At 39.3% G+C, this 24,941-nt stretch overlaps 1 protein-coding gene across 4 annotated transcripts in view; it reads left to right on the top strand.

The window, feature by feature from the left end:
• The window catches only part of npnta (nephronectin a), a 46,798-nt gene that overhangs the window by 5,592 nt on the left and 16,265 nt on the right, over nucleotides 1–24,941 (top strand). Inside the window, exons 2-6 of one of the 4 annotated variants that reach the window (XM_068727218.1) lie at nucleotides 2,761–2,861; nucleotides 8,225–8,275; nucleotides 13,363–13,455; nucleotides 19,494–19,589; nucleotides 24,719–24,838. In XM_068727218.1, the coding sequence (XP_068583319.1) occupies nucleotides 2,761–2,861; nucleotides 8,225–8,275; nucleotides 13,363–13,455; nucleotides 19,494–19,589; nucleotides 24,719–24,838 (461 nt within the window). The remainder of the gene's footprint in view (nucleotides 1–2,760; nucleotides 2,862–8,224; nucleotides 8,276–13,362; nucleotides 13,456–19,493; nucleotides 19,590–24,718; nucleotides 24,839–24,941) is intronic. The other 3 variants (XM_068727219.1, XM_068727220.1, XM_068727221.1) reach the window with 3 other exon arrangements.

Genomic DNA, 24,941 nt, shown 5'->3' with positions numbered 1-24,941 from the left:
TGTGTGTGTGTGTGTGTGTGTGTGTGTGTGTGTATATATATATATATATATATATATATATATATATATATATATACTGTATATGTGTGTGTATATGTGTATTTATATATGTATGTGTGTGTGTGTGTGTGTGTATATTTATATGTATGTGTGTATATATATATATATATATATATATATATATATATATAAATGTATCCTCTGGCCAGACAAAATATCAGTTCTACTACATTATCATATCCTGCTACTGGAAAAACCACAAAAAAATCTTACATTTAATTGCCAAAATAGACCATTAAGTTTTTCTTTGTTCCATAGGAGTGTTGTGGTTGCCTCATTTGTCAGTTGTTTCCTTTATAAGGATAATATCACATTTCATCAACCTCGAGCTCTTTTGACCAGTGGTACCAGTGGTATTCAATTAAAATTCAAAGAATATTGTGTACATTTTTAAATGTGATGGTGCATCTGTCATGAGCGGCTTTCTACTGGGAGTTATCATGTGCAATGATCACTTTGTAATGTCGTATAACTACAAAGGAAGATGACACCATTAGGTTATATGGGAGCAGGTGCACTCAGAGCAGCATAAACACTTCCCACAGGATGCCTTCATATTCTAAGATGATAATTACCGTATGCACACTGATGAATAAATTAAAGAGTGCATGTGAAAAACTTCTTGGTAAAATTACCAGATTTAAATATCCCTGAATTGTCATGGGAGGTTGTCAGGTGTTTTAAAACGATGTCACATCCTCTAAATGAAGTAAATTTTGCCAAAGGAAAGGGATGGTCTTGTTTTATGTAACAACTTTACAGTATAGAGGGACAGCAGGTGTGCCATATGTGTGTGTGTTCTATTATAGAAATAGTGGCATCTAAACCTGGCTGCTGTCCACCTTTCCTTCTCTTTCGTTTAGTTTCTTTTTCATTTAACGTCCTTTTCTTTTCTTTCCTCTCCTCTCCTTTTACTTTTCTTTAACCTTTGTTTCCTTTTAATTCTCTTTCACTTCCCTTTGGTTTCATTTTTTTATATATATATCCCTCTATCCCTCCCCTTCTCTCTTACTGTCTTGGAGTTCTTCCCTGCCTCACTGCCTTCCTGCTTTCCAAGCAGCAGACAAACATTTTCCCTGGATCTGCCATTCTCACTTAGCATCCATCTGGGTTTTTTTTCCCAATGAGGTGATTGGCAGCAGGGGCAAGCATTAGCATTTCCTCATCTTGGCATAAAGACACTAACAGGCAGGGATAGTGGCAAAGGATGTGCCTTGAATACTGAGCAACAACCTCACTCTCTCATTGAGGCACAAAAGAAAGCATCTATTTTATACAGTATATCAAGATATTGTCTCTTGTTTTTTAACTGGATTACAGTATTTCCACTGTATAATTAATAACCGCCATAGTCAGTCATTCATGAATTGCATTTATTCAATAATCTACACACGTTGCCTTCTGAGTTATTTATTATTTTTACTAGATTTTAGGTAACATCTCAGAACCAGGCTCTCAAAGTATGCGGCTTGGATTTTCATCAGTATCCTTAAATGGACTCATTCCTTCACCCTATTCTCTCCATAAATATGTGGTGAGCCTTGGTACAGATAAAAAGGTAATCCACAAGCACTGTCTGCCAAGAAGCTATTTCTTGCTCTGAGCAGAATAGAACATGGTTTAACAAAAACATCCGGCTGTAATTTCTCTAAGAGGAATTGCAGTGCTTTGGGGAAAAAACACTACATCTCTATAAACATTAACACCTGTATGTTCCCCCTGCAGCAGCAATGATATGATCTTTCACTGTCATGAAATTGTCAAATGAAACATACAGGACAGTGACACATACTCTATACATTCGTTGACGTTATAGATGGAGATAGGAAACATACTGTATTTTCAAGAGCACCGGGTAGTGTATATAGCTTCAAATCTATTTCACAAACCTTACAATGAATGCAACAGTAACGTGGTCTTCTCAGATGTGAGTGTCAGTGGTGCACTGATGCACATTGGAGGATAAATTCAAATCCGGTCTGGCAGGCTTTCAACGCGGGTCTCCAGTTTGACATCGCACAAACCAACGCCATCTGATGTGCTATCGCTTTTATTTCCGTGAAGCAAAGATAATCTGCTGTAGGGAAGCAGTGAAAAGTCAGCCTTCAACACTCTCAGAAACTGTAGTGTGTTTTTCAAGCAAAACATGTCAAATGTGACTATTTGCTGCAGTTTTCAGTAAACTGAATATCTTTGCATTTTGGACTGTTAGTCAGATTAAAAAATTGGATTAAAAGAAGTTACCTTGGGATCTGGGAAAGTGTAAGAGGTATTTTCTTTTACTATTTTCTGACATGGGATGTTTTCATACATTACATGAGACAGAATTTGGGCCCTTCAGTGCTATTGAAGTAGCTATTATATACTATAAAACATAGAGACATATTAGTCAAGTCAGTTTTATTTATATGTAACCCAAAATCACAAATGTCCCTCAAAGGGCTTTACAATCTGGGCATGTGCCACCTTCTATTCTTTGACTCTCAATTCAGAAAAGGAAAACCCTTTAACAGGTAAAAATAATGGAAATTCATTTTACTTAGGCAAAAAGAAATTACTTGATACAAGTCTGTTTTCTCTACAGCAGAACAAAATAAAATGAATGCTTTGAAGCCTCCCTTCAAACAACATTGGAAAGACCCCTGCTTTTCATTTAGACATTTTAATTGGCTGTGAACTAATTATGTCATCCCCTCACAGGTGGCCACGGCAGATGGCCTCGTCCAACGGCCTGTGTCGATACGGGGCCAGGGTGGACTGCTGCTGGGGATGGACACGCCGTTCCTGGGGTCACTGCCAGCGTGAGTGCCACCATGCCTGCTGCTGCTGCTGCTGCTGGGGGAAAATAGGGCTAACAAGGTTGCAAGGTTTCAAGTTGGGGTCAAAGATGCTATTAGACGCAGGAAATGCTGCAACACTACCACAGTAACCAGGGGCTTGGGGAAACACATTCTCACACACACACACACACACACACACACACACACACACATTCATTGTCACAAGAGAAATACATACAGCTAATAGAGCATCACACCTGGGACAATCTTTGAGTAAAGATTGATGACAATGGCTGGTTGGACCGGAGGAAAGGCTGACATTTATATTCACACTGCAGGTGGCCATAATGAGGGAGAGACTATAGCTGCAGGTGGACACATTCAAGGGTAGATGGGAGATTGATTATAGATTACTACTGTGCAAAAACAAGTTAGCTTACGCTGCCAAGTAGTATGAAAACAATCCATAATGTCGTCAGGTGCACTAATCCTCAATTCATCTTCATATCCTGCAAAGTCAACTTGAGTCAATTCAGAGGATGTGTCCTGTCATGAGCACACACCTGTGTCACATAAATTGTATGAAATATTGACACGTACTTTTTCCCCGACATATTTACATTGTATGGCGATCCTCTACTCTCCTGTAATACTACCCAGGGAGGTGTGACTGTGAATATACTAAATGGGTGTCAGATCTGGTCAGTTGCCTCACAAATGTCTGCATGGCTTGGTGCCTGTGCTGGTATAGCTGCTGCTTTGTTGTGGAGGTTTAATCATTCACATGGAATCAGGCATACAGTGGATGGATAACACCAGCTTCTGGACGGCACAGGTAAAGCAAACAAAAAGTCAAGGAAGCCAAAATGAAACATGCATGACATGTTGCAATGGTTTAATATAATTCTCATAAGAATTATGAGTGTTTACGATTTTATGTAATTATTCGAGTAAAGCTTGAAGCTATAGAGTGCAGGTTTATTGTAAGATTCAATTGCAAATTTGAAATTCCATCACGGAGGACGGCAAAAAGTTTCAATATTTTAACTTTGGACAGCCATGTCGTCCATTACCATTGAAGGTGCTCACTGCCGACCTGACCTAATTTTACCGTTCTGCTCTTGTCCGCTAAAATTAGTATATATTTATATATATATTATGTGGGGTGTCGTCTACCGTCTGCCTGATTCCATGTGAATGCGTCATTTTCCACAGCAGGAACTTAGTAACAAGCAACATGTTACACATATTGGGAAGTAAAGTTAATGGTTTACTTCTTAAGAGCAATTGTGATTAGTCAAGCCAATGTGTCAACAACAAACACAACAGTAACTAGCATTTGCTGCGACCACTTGGCAAAGTTTGTATTGTTGGTGCACTGGAGATGACCATTTCCCTTCCTCAGACCGGTAAATTTCACAAGTTGATCCTTCAATTTATCTCTCTACGGATTTTTTCTCAAATTCACAAAGAAATGAAAGAAAATCAATGTCAGGATTATTCTATCATCGTCTGTCCCGCAATTGCTCTCATCTGCCAAACGAAGCATAGCTAAAATTTCAAGATTTATGAAACACAAAGAAGAACCTAGCACCAAAGCAGTACAAGTTCTTAAGCTTCATGTTATGGGTTGTTAAGTTCCTGCTATAGAAACTCTGCTTGTTAATTCTACCCACTTATTTGTAGCTTGTTAAAATAATGTTTTTTTAATCCACTCGTTTTCCATTTGTGTTTTTTATTGCTGATATTACCATATTTTAATTATGTTTTCACGTATTGAGGCTCATCATGCCATGCTATAAGTTTGTTTATTTGTTGTATTTTGTATCCTTTTTTGTGGGAAACATGTCACACACTGCTTGTTGGGCCCAAAGGTCTGTGCTGCTGCAGCTAAAAGAGTTCTGTATTTGCTTTATTTTTTTAAATTCCAATTTCTTGTGAAAGTGGCAGAGTGCCATTTTTTGCACCTCAAGATTTCGTATTCTGTTCTGCTGAACACAAACAATATTACTTGAGTTCATGGCCTCAATGTTTTGTATTCCTTTTAGCCCAGCTAGACTCACCTAAGGTCTTTGCAAGACAAATCTGCTTGTATTCACCTCTTGCTTCATCTTTATTAGAAACTAAATATGATAATTTTATTCCAACATAAACACTTGGTGTCAGAAAAACAAGTTATGCTAATGGTGACAGACCTAGACTCGTTGCTTGAGAGGGGTTGATTTCATGGTTGGAAAGTAGAGGTTTTTTTTGCAATAGAACAGCCTACCTTTTCCCAAGGCCTGGACACTTGAACTACACAGTCTGTGCTGGAATGATTTAGGAAAAAGCAGCACTGTTTCACTGAGACCGATCAGTTGTATCATTGGATTTTGTTTGTTTGAACATGGAGCCAGACTCAGCATTAATCCTCTTGGCAGGAGTCAGCATTCTCAATGCCCAATACCTCCCAGTGCATCTGTGCTGGGTTCTCTGCATTTACAGGTTCCCAAAGAAATTCGAGGTGGAATAGACGTGGGTTTTGAATGAAGACGAGAAAGAAGACAATGACTTAATTAAGCTTAGTTAAGGGGGCAAGACATGATACATTTTTTTGCCCACTTCAAATCCCAAACAGTAATTGCCACATGACAAAACATTTGTAGGTTTGCCTCTAGAAATCAAGGGAGACGATACATCATCATATGTGACATTTATTTTATAATAAATCAAGCACAGTCACATTAAAAAAAAGTCATGTTTGCATAAATTACTTAAACAGCCAAACAACAGTGTGTGAACATGTTTTCTTTGTTGTTCTGGAGTCCCATATGTTCTATGTTCAGCCAAAAAATGAGCTTGAGTTTAACCACCATAGCAAGCTGCTAAAGTATTTTCACTGCACCACTTTTTATTTCAACAAAATCAAATCTGTTCTGTGAGTTAAATCACTCGGTGAGTGCTTGCCTTAATGTTTCCAAATGCTCATGCCGGGGTGCACGACTCAAATCCATTCACTTGAGACTACAATCAGTACTCCATCCAGTCAGTAATGTGTGTGTGCATGTGTGTGAGGGGATGCAGTCAGTGCAGATTTTGGTTAGTTTTTTTTGTGGCGATAGAAGAGATTAGATTGAAGCTATAGGATTGTGGCTTTCTCAGGCATGGAGCTCAGGCGATCGGTTTGTGAGACTTCTCTCAAAGAATGAGAAACTTAATAGATCAACCCTGAGAGAGGAGGGAAAGGACTAAAAGTTGGGGAAAGTAAAAATCCTGAGGTGTAAGGGAAATGGTTCAGAGTTAAGGAGTTAAGAGATGATTGCTGCTGGAATGGGGGGAGAGACGTTAGGAAAGAGAGAGAGAGAGAGAGAGAGAGAGAGAGAGAGAGACGAGCGAGAAAACCAGGCAGATGGAAAAAGAGAGGGAGAGAGAGAGGCTTTAGATTTATAGTAGACTGAAGCTCCACTTATAATGTTCTGACAGGCCATCCGGCAGGCAGAGCCACACTTGAAGCTACTTACTCCAACCAGCTGCCATCATGAACACTTTACTGCTACTGTGAGCATTTGAACATTTGCATCTCCAGTGTAATACAGTCAACAGTAAAAAATACTTTTCATCTCTTCCACTCTTGATGAAGATGGAAAACTGTCTAATCAAGTTGATCCCATGACTGTCGTATAGGAGCTTTGATCATTTAATACATTTGAGTTCCAGTAATACAAGACCTTGGTATGAGGTTGTTCATTTGAAACTAATTTCATCCATATTACGCGTTCTGAAAAGCCAAAATTGTCTGGGGTTTTGCGATTAAAAGTGTGGAGGACATAGATATGCTCTGACTTTCTTATTATGCAACTTTAACCAAGTGATTTAGTTGCTCAACCTCAACTATCCTTTAAACAGTTAATCATCTTTGCCTAGCATATCATAGTTGCCATGCGCAGATATTGTTTAAAGACATTTTTTTAAATGAGTAATTTAGTGATTTATCATTGATCTTCCATAAAGTTGGGGGCTTGGTAGAAACAGATAACAAAACATTGGCATTAAACATAAAAAATTTTTACTGAACGTAATCTTGGGTTTTGCAGAATTGTCTGATATCAACATTCTTGTTTGGACAGACTGATACTGTGGTCACAAAATTGAGGACTTGAATAATGCTGTGTTCACACCAAATGCGAAGCCAATTTTTTACATACAAAGTAAATGCAAAGACTTGACTTGGCTTAAGATCAAAAACGTTCAAGTTAACATTTAAATCAGGTTTTGACCGTGTGAAAATGACTGAATAGTTAAACATTAAAAAGACCGTAGCAGGCTTTGTATAGCCACTTAGCTTTGAAGGACTTGACTGGTTTTTGATTAACTTGAGTTAATCCAAAAGATAAAACACAGCTTTGGTAGAAAGACATACATTTGTTTTCTCTGCATTGTAAAGTGACTAGGTTTAATTTCACCTCCATATTAAATAGATCACACATAATTTCCTCAGAGGTCTCAGTGGATTTGTAAAATCCACTGAGACTTGGATTTAGTTTGATTGAGTGCGGCCTTTGTTTCGACAAATGGTGTGGACAGGATTAAAGCAGAACTTTTGAATTAGTAATTCGAGCTAACAAAGTGAGCGACGAAAGCAGAAAAGTGATATCTCAGTTTCAGTAATTCACTTTCACATGATTGTCTGTGCAGTTTCCTTGCCTGCTCCACTTTCTTTCATGATCACTGGGCTGAAGAGGCCAGTCGAAAAGTGTGCCTTTTCATCTGCTTTACGTAATAAGGTGAAAACTAAATGGAAGGGTGTGGTCGTAAAAAATTAGAGGGAATATATGCGCAAATAAAAGGCACATGTTTCGAATTACTTGACACAGTCTTTGAAGGCACTTTGACACAGTGCTGATTTAAAAAACTAATGTCTCTTCACAGTCAGTTAGTTGCTGCGTTTATTTTCATATTGAAGAACCAGGACGGAGAGCTCCTTGAATGTTATTGGTGGTGTTTCCATCTTTCAGCGCAGTGGTGTAAATTTTAATTCACAGAGTGTGAGAGAAAGCTGCTTCATACACGTCCATTTAGATATGAGTGATAGTGAATTTGTATTCTATGATTTAAGAAAAAGAGAACATTCTTGGAGACAGTGGTTTTATTTGGACATCTTTTTAATTTTTAGAACTCAAATGCATTCAAAATGTGCTTATTAATGTGCTTATTACCTAGAGGCAAGTGGGAATATGTGTGACTCCAGAACTCCAGACTGTGTGTGTTTGTCTTTTCTTTTTTTTTCCAGGAACGTTTGCTTGTCAAAATGACCAGGCTCTGCCCTCTAACATCATGTTTATTTTTTGCTCTCAAAGACTAAACAATACCCGCAACCTTTGTTTGTTTGGCTGTTTGTTTTTCAGCTCTCTTCGCCTTAACTCACAGAGTAGCCGGGATAAGGTGCCAGCCCCAAGGTTAGCTCCACATGTTTCTTGAAATAATCGTGCTCGACATGAATTGCTGGGGGCACATCCTCTGAATCCTGGACTCACTCACTTATTTCTAGAGTCAAGCCGTCCCCCCACTAACCCCTCACACTCCATGGTAGCGGCCATCCTCTTCCCTCTGGCCTGAGAGCTATGCAAACAGCTTACACTCTCAGGACCTGTTTTCACCTGAAGCTGTGTCTTAACATGAGTTATGCTGAAGTTCTTTAGTTTTATTAAGATACAACCGCTCCTCTAGTCAACCCCATAAAATACAAATGAAACCGTTAAAGTTTAAATCCATAATGTTTTTTTTTTTTTTTAAATGAATATGTCCGCAATATATCCATCTGCATGGTGCAGTGTAAAAACTGAATATTTTACTGCGGTTGGAGATGCTCTGCATACGTAACTACATACAAATCAGTCAGGTGGAGAATGCCAATGTCCTCGTACTTCATCCTTTGGGTAAACGAAATATTCACCATGACATTACCTGGTCGATCGATGACATTTCACTGCATACAAATTAGATAGAACAAATTCAGACCCCAGACACAAGATGATCTGTCCTCATTATAGTATGCAATGATGATTGATTTTGTAATCAGCTGTACAATTTTGATGGATTATTTCTCAATTATGAATAAAAAATAAAAAATAGTTATTTTCAAATGTTAGAATTTTCAACTTTTCTTACTTTGAAAAGCATATAATTGTACTTTGACTACTCTCAGGTTATAGACTGTTAGTCTGACAAACAAGCAATTTTAAAAGACAGAACCTTTCTAACAATTAAAAAAACAACAATCAGCAAATCAACTGATAATGAAATAATGATTACAAGCAGCCTTAGGTAATTACTTAGTTGATTGCAAGATGATGTAACTTGTGATTGATTAAGTAATGACTTTCTCATCTTCCTTTGAAGTCATGCATTAAACTAGTATAAACATTCATACTCAATATCAGCATCAATTCAAAAATAATACTTTCCCCTGTGTTTACCATCAGGCATCCATGAACAGCCAATAAATCAAAAGAATCAGTAGCGGCAGAAAGCTGCCCTGAGGAATGGCTGATGTAAACCAGAGTGAAAGTGTGTCATCACTTGGCATGTTTTCATGGTGTTCATGGAACGAGGGTCATACATGCTATGTTTGGCCTTCCAGCTGCCTCGACCATTTTAGTCGTCCGTGTCCTCTGCTGTGGTTAATGAACACTGGTCGTTTCCCTGATCTCTCTGGCAGGCAAGAGGCTTAAAAATAACCTCACAGGCAAAGCCTGTTGATGGCCGCCTCTGATCGTGCTAATCAAGTCTTCCCCCATGTAGGAGAATAACAAAAAGACCTCCACTTGACTTCCCTCCAACTAACAACATCACAAGCTTCATTAATTTCATCTGCTGACCAGACCAAGGTCTAATAAACTCTTTTCCTTTTCCTCCAACAAATTGGGCCATTTTTAATTTGTAATTGTGAACATTGACTGCTCGGTGTGTTAACACCCTGGCTCATATCACAGGCCTCTCCAAGTGGGCTAACAATACTTTCTTTCTATTTGATTACAAAGCCAAATAAAGTGGAATGAGTCTGGAGATGTTATTGACTCCAGTTAAAGGATTCATCACATACATTAGTGCTTTTGAATTCAGTTTGAACAATGTTACAGACTGAAACCTGAGCAGCTAAAGATGTTCTCTCAGGATAGAACTGTGGCCCTGCATGCTGAATGTGTACGAATGGAAATTTCTGAGATTGTAACTCAATTCTGAAAGTATGCATTTCAAATAAAGAGCGTATTATTCAGCCCTTTCTTTGTCAGTTCTATAAGGTCTCCCTCAGTATGTGTTAAAGCAGCTTTCAACTTACAGTTGTGGTCAAAAGTTTACATACACTTGTAAAGAACATAATGTCATGGCTCTCTTGAGTTTCCCCGTTATTTCTACAACTCTGATTTTTCTCTGATAGAGTGATTGGAACAGATACTTCTTTGTTACAAAAAACATTCATGAAGTTTGGTTCTTTCATGACTTTATTATGGGTTAACAGAAAAAGTGATCAAATCTGCTGGGTCAAAAATATACTTACAGCAGTGCTAATATTTGGTTACATGTCCCTTGGCCATTTTCACTTCAATTAGGCGCTTTTGGTAGCCATCCACAAGCTTCTGGCAAGCTTCTCGTTGAATCTTTGACCACTCCTCTTGACAGAATTGGTGCAGTTCAGTTAAATTTGATGGCTTTCTGACATGGACTTGTTTCTTCAGCATTGTCCACATGTTCTCAATGGGATTTAAGTCAGGACTTTGGGAAGGCCATTCTAAAACCCTAATTCTAGCCTGATTTAGCCATTCCATTACCACTTTTGATGTGTGTTTGGGGTCATTGTCCTGTTGGAACACCCAACTGCGTCCAAGACCCAACCTTCAGGCTGATGATTTTAGGTTATCTTGAAGAATTTGAAGGTAATCCTCCTTCTTCATTATCCCATTTACTCTCTGTAAAGCACCAGTTCCATTGGCAGCAAAACAGCCCCACAGCATAATACTACCACCACCGTGCTTGACGGTAGGCATGGTGTTCTTGGGGTTAAAGGCCTCACCTTTTCTCCTCCAAACATATTGCTGGGCATTGTGGCCAAACAGCTCGATTTTTGTTTCGTCTGACCACAGAACTTTCCTCCAGAAGGTCTTATCTTTGTCCATGTGATCAGCAGCAAACTTCAGTCGAGCCTTGAGGTGGCGCTTTTGGAGCAAGGGCTTCCTTCTTGCACGGCAGCCTCTCAGTCCATGGAGATGCAAAACACACTTGACTGTGGACACTGACACCTGTGTTCCAGCAGATTCTAATTCTTGGCAGATCTGCTTTTTGGTGGTTATCGGTTGACTCTTCACCCTCCTGACCAATTTTCTCTCAGCAGCAGGTGATAGCTTGCGTTTTCTTCCTGATCGTGGCAGTGATAAAACAGTGCCATGCACTTTATACTTACAAACAATTGTTTGCACTGTTGCTCTTGGGACCTGCAGCTGCTTTGAAATGGCTCCAAGTGACTTTCCTGACTTGTTCAAGTCAATGATTCGCTTTTTCAGATCCATGCTAGCTCCTTTGATTTTCCCATTGTAGCGTTTGTGGGCGTTTGTATCCAATGAGCCCTATTTAAATGGCATCAGAGAAGTCACCAGCTGTAGTCACTCATAATCACTCACAAGAAGTTAAGAGGCCATGCTATGAAGCTCATTTCATTGACACAACTTTCTAAGTCACCAAAATTGCTAATTCATGTTGCTGTATGTATATTTTTGACCCAGCAGATTTTGTCACTTTTTCTGTTTACCCATAATAAAGTCATGAAAGAACCAAACTTCATGAATGTTTTTTGTGACAAAGAAGTATCTGTTCCAATCACTCTATCAGAGAAAAATCAGAGTTGTAGAAATAACTGGAAACTCAAGAGAGCCATGACATTATGTTCTTTACAAGTGTATGTAAACTTTTGACCACAACTGTATATCTAGCATTTCTAAGAAACATTGAAAATGGGAAGCATTTAAAGACAAGAAAATCCAACACCATCACAATAGCATCAAGTTATGCTGGATTGCTGTGAGTCAATGTGCATACTGTACATCATGTAAATGTAGATCTGGCAAATTAACGCAGGGTCGTCAAGCAAAAAAGTTTCACCTACCTTAAAGACAAAGGACAATTTTAATTGTCTTATAGCAATCTAAACTACAATTTTGGGCCTCTGATGAGATCAAAAATATTTTATTACCTAAACAGTTCCTTTTTCATTTTCTCACTGGTATCTGAAACAACAGCCGCCTTGCACTTTACTGAAAAGGTCGGAATGTCCGCTGACCTGTTCATCTTTTAATCTTTCCACCAAATTTAATGGAAATCAGTGATGTAGTTTTTGAGCAGTCCCTCTAAAACTTATACTGATAATTTATACTGTTCATAAGGATGATAAAACAACTCAGAGGCTCTGTAGTCTGAACCAAGACAGCAAACTTTATTACTACTTTCAATTTTGTCTAAGGCAGCGCATACCAGATTCACCGTTACTGTTCTTATATTTCACAATAAAAGCACCAGGCATACCATTCGCGGATGAGAGGTTGCCGGTGTTTAAGGCCTTAAAACTACACCAGCACACCTTTCAAGATACACAACAAACTGGTTGGTGTGATAAGATCTCATTTAGAATCTCTATATACACACACACACACACACACACACACACACACACAAAGGTGTATGTATTGCCTCTTCCACCACAGTAATAATTAAGTCCTCTGATTGCACTGTATTATGACAGAATTAATGGAGCTTTTAATGAAAATTAGCAACACTTGGCTGAGACCCCGTGTATCCAACATGTTTAGCAGCAAGCTGCAGTAAGCACGGTCAGATAAGCAGGGTAAGCCTACAGCGCACTGAGACAGAACGCAGAGTCAGTGAAGCTGTGCATCTTCCCCTACTACCACGTTTCTGTACACACTCAAAATACCACCATCTGCACACTACGTACGATCTGCAGGGCAGCTCTGTTACATTCATTATAATCTACTATTTTGGTGCTCTAATTGTTTCAGCTTCAGTCTAAGGGAGAACTATTATTTGCCAAGGAAATCTTTGTTGGCTGGGTGCCAGTGTAAATATCAGCACTGTATTTTTCAAACCAGGAAAATCACTTTTCAAACTTTGCTCAGTGTTAAAAGGTCACATTTCTCATTTATCTCACAGTGTGAAATGATATAGTATCAGTAAGGACAATAAAACTTTTCCAGCTCCATTCAATGCAAAAATGATATGGTTAGCTGAGAATGGCTGCTCTATTACCATTAGTCAATGATAATAACATTGTCACACAAGGAGAAAGAAACAAACACATTTCCTATATGAATGAGGCATCATTCTGTGTTATTGCTGTAATGTGAAGTAAACAGATAATTTACAGCCAAGTCAAGGAGCAGTAGGATTAAGTGCTTTGTCATCCTGATCTGGAACAAGTAGTCTGCTAGGACGCTGCACTGATCTGTCTCTTCCTCTTTGAATCCTCTCTGAACAGCTGTGTGCCAGCCTGGCTGTAAGCACGGAGACTGCGTGGGACCCAATAAGTGCAAGTGCCACCCTGGCTTCACCGGCAAGACCTGCAACCAAGGTGAGATCTCGCTCGTAACTTGTAGACTCCATGTAAACTATGTTACTTTGCAGTTGGATGTGACTTTTTATATATCATAGGGTACTAAAGTTAAGACGTACACCACAAAAAATGAGGCAGAGTCATAATACTAGGACACCTTGCGGACCCCTTTTTCACATAAAAACTAAGTGAAGGAGAACCGCTGCCCTGAGCAATGGCAGGGTAATCGTTGTTTATCGTGGCCAGATCTCCACCGCACAACACCAGCATATTAAAGTTGACACTCATGGAACGGAAGCTGGTTTGCCACCAGCCCACAGTAGTGAGATGCTTTAACCAAAAGGGGAGGAGGTAGAGCGAGAGTGCTGATTCAGCTCAAATGGAAATGAGTGGTAAGGCCATATTGAATAATCCTGGGGGTGCATCCTCTCTTGTGAAGATAACATCTCAATTACAGACCTAAGATAACTTGGCTCGGCTGAGTGCAACCGATGCTACGGAAAGTGTGTTTGTGTGTGTGTTTGAGTTTTTGTGCAATTTCATCATTGACAGATTGGACATGTTGAAAAGCGTTAAAGCATCCCAGTTAGTTGATGTGCATCCAAGTAGCTTGAAAATACTTGTGGAATTCACGCCCTAAGACCTAGGAATAGGATAGTGTGTAATTAAAAACAAGGGTTGAGGTGGGTGTGGAGGTGTGGAAATCCTTTCCGGAATGTTCCAAACGACTCATCCTGCATTTGGAGGCTATAGGTGGCCCCTGTCTGCCCGGCCAGACGGCTGTACTTTGTCTTAATCTGCAACAAAGGGGAGAGGAAAAAAATCGTCCTATATCCAACTACAATAGACTTTGTTTCCAATCATTCAGACATACTTATCTGACAAATGTGATTCCAAGGCCTTTCAAGTTGAAACCGTAGTGTCCATTGAAGCCTCATTTATCCAATAAGCTCTCGACGTTTTACAGAGCTTTCTATTTTACTCAGCTTTGAGTGGCAGACATGCCCTTTCAGCCTATTTAGGTGGAGATAACCTTGGATTCTGTTTTGATCTGGCAGATGCTATGCAAACCAATTGAATTATTGTCAAACCATAGATTAGATTTTCTCATTTAAATGCAGCCTCCATTAAACATTGATTTGAGGTTTACTATTGATGTCTCAAGTGGTCAATGTTTTGAAGCATTCTAATATCCTACATCATTTATTTTGATGAGTCAACGGGAGGAGTGAAATAAGTTGCTGAGGGCTGATTTCCTGACCTCGATGCTGCTAAAGTTCAAGTAGTCACAGTGATACACTGTAAAACATCGTACAGCAATTAAAGCCAAGCTCACATTACATGACCATGTCAAACTACACTTTGTCATGAAAACACATATGGGATGTGACTAGATACATGATGTGATACCATGCGTGTAGTCATGCTTGTTGTTGTCGTCGGCACGCGTGTTCACATAATAGCTTGATTCCACACGTCTTTACTATTTATAGTCTGTTTCCTCTAGCCGCAACAACAACTTTGGTCCGTGTTGCAAATACAACACATACAGTAAAGTTTCTATCATTATAGATGACCCCATCAACGCGTGTCTTGCTCTCTCATTGGCTGTAGCTTCCCGACAGTCTCCCTGACAGGTCCAGAATTTTAGCATGCTATATATCTGGAATGTGTCCGCGATACATTGGCGAGCCTCTCAGCTCATCTTTGAACAGTTCACACAGCGTGCTCAAGTGCAATTTATGAGTGCTGAGCCAATGCTGAGCCAACACTGATTTGCCTCTGACCTGAGGCTTTTGTCAGGGATCTCCAAAAATTGTTGGCAATTGGAAAATCAGGGCTAAGTTTTAAGTTAATTCAACTTCTATTTTTTCTTTTTAATTTTCAGACCACTTGTCTGGAGTCTTGACTTTAAATAATGACTTGAAAGAATGTTCTGTTAAGAGCTCATTAAATTCATTAAATTAAGTTTCCAAAATAACATGTTAAGCACAAAGTTTAAAAGTCTACTCCCATTTTGGAGATATGATGGTGTCCCCAAAGAAGATGCTTAATGATGAATACGTGGAATCAAGCATTAAAACCCTGTAATGTAGACTTACTTTATATCAACTTCCATGTGCAGAGAGATATTTTGGACACTTTGCTCTAAGTGGGAGACGTGGACAGAGATGTGACCCCGGAGGCATTCTGATTAAGTGTTAAACACCTTAGGAACACCAGTTTTATGGAGCAAAAACAAACCACAGAGGAAACATCAGTGTTGACACCAAACCCAAAGCAAAGCAGATACTGTATTGATTTCACCACTTTCAGAATCAAAGCCATATTTTCCTCTGTCAAACTTTTATGAGCTGATATTCTTATGAGATTTATTCTTCAAGGACTACATGTCTGTTTTTAGTACCAGCTCTTTTCACCTGCCAAATCATTTCACCACAGTGGTTATTTCACTTTCATTGCTTTTCCTATACAGAAAAATCTCAACACCTGCATGAGTGTCATTTAAATGAATCTGATTATGTTCATCATTAACTTAGCAGGCACTCGACTGTCAAGAATAATAAGCACTACTTCGAGAATCCCTACCATTTTTAGAAAGAGCTTCACCTTTGGTGCTGATGAGAATTGGATCTGTCATACAACATGGTGAGGATATACGAATGCGCGCTCACTGCACAAATAAACTCATTATAGGGATAATCTGTTGAACAATTTGGCAGAACACCCCCCTGCTGATCCAATCATTTTAATAAGATGATTATTCCATGCAGGTGGATTTAATTAAGTGTAGTTGACCTGATGCTAAGACACTATAAAAAGATTTAGCTGGAGGATTGGCATCAGAAGCAATACAGCTCTAGTGGCTGCAGATGCTGCTTTCTTCTTTTCCCCTCTTTTCTGTCAGCCAACTATATAATTAATACCACTTCAAGTTTGATAGTCCCGAGCTGTGGTTGAAGTAAGTATGCAATTTGTTCCATTATCTGTTTTTAGAATAATTGTGCACTCCCGGTACTCTCCGGTCTCTGTTTTTGAGTGTACTGTAGCGAGTGATGGAATGCTGTTGAGTAGTTTAACAGTTAATAGTGTAGCAAGCGACGGAGAACGAGCTCTACTCTGCATGTCGATCAGCATATATACGTACAGGCAGAGACCTCTTCCATCTTTGTTAGATTACCTATATCTGGACCTTTCACTCCTTTATCTTGGTGAAGGCACATTGATGTCTCCAATAAATTTCATGGTTTAATTCAGTCTAGGTGTAGACCGATACTTTAGTGTCGTTGGTTTAGAAACAGATGCCGCTCTGTGACTGTTTTTCTTCCTGGCTGTGTGCTGTTAATAGTCAAACAGCTGCAAGTAATAAGTATTGCATGCACGTCATTATCGTGTGTATTTTCCCTAAATTATCATCTAATAACCCCAAATTGTATTTGTTTTATCTATGTTCTTTTTTATAACAAGTTCATTAAAGTGGTATGAAGTAATATTTGACCATAACTGACCTCTACAAGCAGGAAGTAGGAACTGAAATAAAATTGATAGAAATGATCTCCTGCTAACCTTCACTTGACTGGTGATTGTGATGTTGCAAAAAATGTCACATTTTCACTGTAAAGATCATTAAGCAAGTCAGTTACTACCAGGGTTGAACACATGTTTATGGAGAGGCAATGTTTACAGTATAAAACACTGTATGTACTGGCAGTACCTCCTCATACTAAGTGCTGTCTTGCAGGACTGCTTCATTACTGAAACCAATGAAAATGCATGGAGAATAGCAGGAAAGTGTCACATGGATACAGACAGAAATGGGATATCTTAAAGCAGCATTAAGATCTCAGCACCTTGCTTGATTGTGTTGAGTGATTGTTGCAATCAGATCAATAATGTCATCACCCTTCTGCAGATTTTGTTTTCATCATGGAGCAAAAGCTCCGTTCAATGAACAACAGTGTTCAAGAGATAAACAGTACAGATTATATTGTATTATATATAACGCATTTGGCATTTCACTAACATTTATTTAGTCCCACGGGTGTCGGTTTCCGATCCCATTAGATAGCCATGCAGAGTTTGTCTCTGGGGCAGATTTGTGGCGTTATACCATGGCCTCATGTTTCAGTAAAGCTTTCCTGTTTTACAATTTCATGTGATATTGTTCAAGTTTAGCCTTTGTCCAAACAATTTAAAGATGTATTATCATGCACAAACATTTAAATGTGGGTTGGCAATATTCAAAACATCTTTTATTGTAATGCAGTCCAGCACAGCGCCGGCACAGCCGACATTGCAATGTTATTGTCATTTATTTCCTTTGATTTTACAGGTTTACTTAATAAAATTGTAATTTCTTATATAGTTTTGGAGTATGTTTTAGGCCACGTTCACATTACTTGCAAACGTGGCTCAAATTATTATTTTTTTCCCATCAGATTTAGTGTGTGAGAGTAGTGTGGACACAGAAATCAGTTGGTTTTCCAATCAGATCTGGGCCACTTTCATATGTGGTCTTAAATCTGATACATATCTGATTATTGGCCATGCGACTGCTGTGAAAAAGCTCATATCGGAATGTATGTGTTTTTCCTCATTATACCTAAAAAAATACTTTTTCTTTATTACTGAGTTCCACTGCTTAAATCCGAATCTTGTTGCTGTCAGTAGAACTCCAATTTAATAAATCAGCATATATAAAAATGTGTAAACCGCGTCGTTAAGGTAGACAGTGTTATCTGGGAAACATCTTGTTTATTCACTTTACATGGACCCTAAAATGAAAGTCGAATTATGTGAAAGCCTGTTTGCCGAATGAGTAAGTGTCTGTTTATGTGTCGTAACAAATAATAAATGATCTTTTAGAAGGAGTAGATGTTTACTGGTTAAATGTAAGACTATGTTCCCTCCAACAGTAGCAAACAGTTGAAGACTTTATTTGCCTCGTTGTCAGTCATTTAAAATGTAAATTAACTCATCAAACTTTTTACTCAGTTCCTTCTGATACATTTGTCATGTTTCACCAAGCAGGACTCTGATTTAATGAAATCCCATGTTATAACAATTGCGTGGATGTGCAGAAAGATGCAGCGACACTGATGTCAGATATAGGTCACTTAAACAGGAATGTGAACAGAAAGATTGGATCTGTGGAAATAAAAATAAAATCAGAATTTAGCATTAAATCCTGTAATTTAATAAGACATTTAAGGGAATATGTTCCTCATTTTCTTTTCTGTTTACCTGGCAAGCTCTTTTTGGACATTGCTGCACTGGTTACATGATACTCTTAGTGAATTATTGTTGTTAGCTACTAAAATGTCTGACACCAATACTCATCCATATTCTGTAGCAAGTGTTTTTGTCTTGGGAAGAGTTGGCAGGTATGCAGTAGGCTTGCATAACCTTGCAGCTTAAGTTACCGCATCCTTGAATGATTTGAAGCGTGCAAAACAGTCCGAGGTAGCTGTATTATCTTCCTGTCACTTAACAATAGGTGTTGTTACCTGACTGCCGGAGGAAAGGTTACTGGATGGCTAGATGGACATGCAGAAAGGGGAGGGTCTGAAATTCTTGAGGCTCAAGTGTTTGTAGTCAAGCAGTGATAACTGGGAAGTCCTGTCTAGCTTTAAACCTCCAAATTACAAATTAAGAAGGGATCCTCTGAATCAGTGAGATACTGTAATTCTCTCGATCCTATTTCACCCACAGTACAGAGAAGGAATACAGAAGAGAAAATAGGGCAGGAGGAGATTGGATTCAAAAACACTGTCACTGTTTCTCCCATGTCCCATTTTTCTGATACTTAGGTCACATCCAGTTCCCACAAGTGTAATCCTCTTTGCTGCATAATGTTCTTCTTTACTTTCCAGGAATGTGGTGTGGTCAGAGGTGTTCTAATCCATTGGGTGGTGCTTTTCGTTCTCACTACATCTCTGTCTCTCTCTGTGTCTCTCTCCTATTCTTCTTACTCTTTCTCCACCCTTTACTACGTTATCTTCAATCAACCCCCCCCACTTCCCCATCCCCTCTAACCCATTTCCTTTTGTCTGAAGAAGAAGAGCCGGACTATTTAACCCCACCAGTGTGGGCCAGTCACCTTCCTATCTTTCTTCCTGTGGACCATCAGCCAGCGAGAGTAGTAATGGAGGGTGAGATTCGTCGATCGACCTCTCCCCCCAGCAACTTCTCCTCTTCTTACCCATCTTAGCAACATGCATGGTGCTGCACCGTGCGAACTGCGGAGGAGTCAATGTCACTCTCAACTATTTTCTCACAGCTTCCTGTCCTCCTCTAGCAGAAGAGACACCACCCAAGAGCAGTTTTTCAGTTTAAATGCCAGCATGAATGCCAAGCATGTCACAGTCTTCACCACTCTACTTCTGCCTCTCTTTCTTTCACTCTTTACCCTAAGAAACAGTTTCTCCGTAAAAAAGAGCCATTATAATTTTTCCTTATTGCTCTGCCTCCTTTTTCTCTCTCATGTTCTTTTCCAGTTTTGTAGTACCTGAAACAAAGAGCTCCTCCTTTCCTTTAAAACCATCATCGACATGGACACAGCACTCATGAGTCCTCCATCGCTGCTAGAAAAGGGCCTTGAATCCTAACCCGCGTTATCTTCTTTAGAGTCAAGCATATCACCAAGAAAAAGCATTTTGCTAATCTCTCTGTCAGTGATAGAGGCATGTCGGAAATGTAGCATAGCATCAGTGGAGCTGACTCAATAAATCACTCCACTTTGCATCACTTCAGATATGTCTCAGCAGTTCATTTACTGTACAACGAACTCTCCAGAGGGGCTCTCCACCTTGGATATTGCACAGGTTTCTGCAGTCCTGGTGCCGTGTCGAAGTGTCAATTGGTGGTCATGTCTGTTTGTTATCTCTCAGTTTTTCCATCTCTGTGTCGTCTCTCCGTTTTGTCCCTTGTGTCCTCTCTTCATCTTGTCTGTTCCTTCCTACATGGAGGAGGAGACCCTGGCTGTGTCTTGTGTCTGGCATGTGCTGAATGCTCACGGAGCTGCCTCTGTCTCAGAATGTGACTATTTCAATAATCCCTCATTTACATTTTCAAGCTGTTTTTCAGTGCAACGGGCAAGTGGAGACCTGTGTCTCTGCCACGCTGACAATGGACAGTGTTGCTATGGTTTTCCGTAATCACAGTAACGAGAATGCCAGTTGTTTACTGTGAAAACCAGGGAGGAAAACAGGGTTGACACCTCTAATTAAAAAAGTGAAGTGTGTGTTGTGTGTATGTCTGTTTGTGTGTGTGTGTGTGTGTGTGTGTGTGTGTGTGTGTGTGTGTGTGTGTGTGTGTGTGCTGTGGACATTATCTTGTAAGAGAAGGAGACAGTTGTAGGGTTTGGGTTTTGGCTGTGAAAATACACAAGCATGCTGTCTGACAAGGACAGGATAAATCATTTTGACTTAGTTTGTTTTGATAAAGAATTAAGAAGCATCAATATCAGTCCAGAGACAAAGTCAGTCACTAGACTTTAAAAAAGGCTTCAAAAAACACAATGGCCTCCATATTAATGTGGTGCACATCAGCAGTAGCGCAAACACAGTGGCAGGGCAATTTGCATCAGACAACAAGACCTGTTTTGTGTGTGCATTGCAATTTCAGTATTCATTTTGACATGACATTGCAACTGCATTTCTTGTACAATGTCAAGCACAAATGCAAACAGAAAATCTGGCCTTATAAATTAATTCTATTAGATCTACTGATACATTTAGATCCTAATGTTAAACTTTAAAACTTTAATAATAAAAAACATTTAGCTTGCTTGTCACACATTTGACACAAAAAGAAAATTGTGAAACTTATAAATGTCTGCATCTTGTTAGTGTTATTCTTGTATTCAATGAAAGTAGCCCTATAAATGTTTCACTATACTGGCCCTCGTGTAACAACTGCATTCACAAACTGACCCCTATATCTCCAGAAGAATTTGTAGTCATGGAAAATAACATAAAGCTGGGTGGCATTTGGTAGGATTCAACAAGCAGACGGTGAGTTCAAATTCCAGCAGCGCCTATTGAATCAGCCAACATGGCTTTAGTAGACCAGAAGATTCCATTAATAGAAGGTGGGGTCTAATATACAAACTTGGAATCTGCTCCATCATTCATCCAAATTCATTTATGGTATCTGTTAAATGGAGAAGCTTTGCGGCACTCAGAGAATGCACCCTGCATATGTCCACAGAGCTAAACACGGAGCCAGCTACAGTGCAGTCGGCCAAGATGAAAATGACCCCTCATGTGCTGTACAGTGACACAAAATCTATTTGTGATGATTCTACCGTATCCCAGAAACAGGATGATATTTATAGTTCAATGTATTTATATTTCTTGAAGCCTGTGTTATCATTCCAGTGTGATGGATTCCTGTGTAGTTACAAGCTGGATTCCCCCTTTTAGGCCTAGTACTCCCAATGGACCCCACAAAAACTGTTTTGGGGATATAAGGAAAAAATATGTAAAATATTCACTTCAATCAATACCTGTTGTCTCTGTCAACATCCATAAGTATTCAAACCGTACACACCTCATTAGAAAGGACTCAGGGAAAGGCATTGGACCAAAGCCAAGATTATCATTCATAATCTCAGTCTTAATTTAAATTTAAAAGAATATTTTGAAAACAGTGAAATTAAGCTCAATGAAACGCCAACTTCCACATTCAAGGAATTAGAACTGATAACTAACACAGCTACAGTATGATTTTGTCCAATATCTGAACAACATCAAAACATGGCTTGATTTTTGTTCATCTTTACTGGTTTTAAAAGTAATGTTTGACCCTCAGAGCCACTTATTGTACTTCAACGACAAATACCAAATGATTACTAATATATCCTATCAAAGTAAAAGTACTGTTACTTTTCCCAAATATTTATAAAAATACGAAGAAATAAGAATACATTTTGGAACCTAGCCCCTTCCCGTCACAGTAATGTTCTTCAAGAGTACTGACACTATTTTCTTTATGAGAAAACTTAATCTTGAAAATTGCATTAGGAGAAGAAAGTGGTTTGAAGAAAACTGAAATGAAAAATCTTCCTCTCTTTGTCAGAACAGTATAACTCCAGGCTATAATCCCTCTCTTAGAGTATGAGCGCAGAGAGAATCAAGAATGCACTTAAATGAGTTATTGAGTATTGAGTCTATATGACTCAAATAGAACAAAGATTCTCAATTACAGGAATGACAGTAATAAGTTACTTTCCACCACAGCTAATGGCGACATGATCAATGTTCTATTAAAAACGATTTGCATCTAGAATGCATATTGGCCTTTTTCACAACAGATTTTTTGTCTTGTGCAAGAAAAAGCACAGGCGCAAGAGACTCCTCCTTTCAAGTTTGAACCATCTATGAGAGCGGGCAGAATTAATTAGCGCCAGGCAGACTGTATGGACTACCTAAAAAAAGGAGACAGTCGTGAACATGCAGTAAAGAGAACATGTGACAATGAAACGACTTCTGTCTCTACATGAACTACTGCGACCCTCCATTAATGATGGGTCCCAGTATGTGCACATGGGAGAAGTTTACCTTCAGGGCTTTCTGCCAGACAGGGTTTATTTTGACCCAAACCACAATATTTTTGTAAACCCAACCAAGTAGGTTTGTTGCCTAAACCTAAGGAGATTTCTGGCAGAAAGCCCTGAAAGCAAACCTCTCCTATGTGCCCAGTACCCCACCAAGCACAATACCAGGTATCTGGATCCAGGACACAGGTGGGGTACAGACATTAATTAAATCATTTAATTAATTGTGCTTGTGTGTAAAACTGTCTGCTGGGAAAAACAAAAAAAACAATCAGAGCTATCTAACTCTTTTTGGTAGTTTCTTCTACAGTTTGAATGTTTTGTTATAAAAGCAAGATTAAATCAAAGCACATTTCTTTAATCCAGGCCCAATGGACTTTAATTAATAACAGTAGTGATGGCTCTGTTCCATTCACGTATGTCACTGAGCCAGCATGCACAATACCAAGGCGCTGTACCTGGGACAACTAAATGGATTGAGAACGTCATTAGTGTCAATAGTTACCCCTGTACGTTTAATACTATGGACATGTCAACAATATCTGCCATATAGTGCCATCAAGCTCTTATTGGTTGGTTTGCTACAATTTAGATGTTGTGAATGTTACTTTACTTGTTTGCATTCTTTAAAATAAGTGTTCAGTGATGTCTACAGTAAGAATTAAACATGTTTACTTCTTCAACTCAGCATGGGCATTTTTACTGAAGGACACATTGACCTGTCATTGCAGGACGTAATCAGGTGTAACTAATAACATTAATGTTGCCTCTATTACATTTAGGAGCGTCAGTAAGTCATCCCAGCCAACATGCACAGCACCAGGGCCCTGGAACTGACATACCAAAGTGGAACGAGTATTAAACAGTTTTAATATTATGAATGTCACCTGTGTTTAGTTACGGTCCTAAAAATAGGATTCCAGTGCAGTCTACAGTAGGAAGAAATGAACATGAATATATTTATTTAATTTAGCCACCATAAACCCTTCAGAAAAGGACACTTTGACTCGTCGAAGCAGAAAGTACACAGGTGTATCTAATAACATTAATGGTGTCTCTGTTCCATTTCAGAGTATCAGTAAGTCATTCCTGTGAGGCAACATACACAACACCAGGGCCCTGCGACTGAAATATATAAATGTTGTGCTGGGAGAAGGGTATAATGACTGAATTTGCATAAGCATTTGACAGGTGTTGAGCTCAGGGCATTTTCTTTTCTCTCAGGAGCCCTCCCCACTCTGAAGTCAGACAGCATCATTTTCTAATACAATTTTCACAGGCTGTTGTGAGTGAGATTTCTCTACTTTTATGCCTGAATGAAAATACTGGAATTATGTGTGGATGTTGCAGCTACAACCACATGAAGTCGTGGTGAGTCAGAGGGTATAATAGCATCTTTTATCACTTGCAGGTAATGGGCAGGTTGACAGTTGACACTGGCTTCCTGTTAAATCATCAAAGAGGGAGGTTACAGGCCTGTCAGAACATGGCACTTCCTCGAAGACACCCCCACCTCTAACAAAACACACACACACACACACACACACTCACACACACATAGACAGACAAACCCACACATAAATGGGTGGGTGAGGTTTGACATTACTGACCTCTTAACCTTTGCCCTCTGACTAATTTCACCTCTCTCTCTCTCTCTCTCTCTCTCTCTCTCTCTCTCTCTCTGTCCTCCAATCCACTTATGGTGTCTCTCTCTGTCTGCAGACCTGAATGAGTGCGGGCTGAAGCCAAGGCCCTGTAAACACAGGTGCATGAACACATATGGGAGTTACAAGTGCTACTGCCTCAACGGCTACATGCTGATGCCTGACGGGACCTGTGGAAGTGAGTTGGCCCCTCACACACACACACACACACACACACACACACACACAAGCACACGTCTCTGTTTGTATTGTTGGGAATATTTTCATTCCTGATCTATTTT

The sequence above is a fragment of the Cebidichthys violaceus genome, unplaced genomic scaffold (assembly GCF_023349555.1).
Source record: "Cebidichthys violaceus isolate CVI_PGR_0920_01 unplaced genomic scaffold, fCebVio1.0.p SCAF_4, whole genome shotgun sequence".
Classification (NCBI taxonomy): Eukaryota; Metazoa; Chordata; class Actinopteri; order Perciformes; family Stichaeidae; genus Cebidichthys; species Cebidichthys violaceus.
This window is presented reverse-complemented; position numbering and strand designations above follow the sequence as displayed.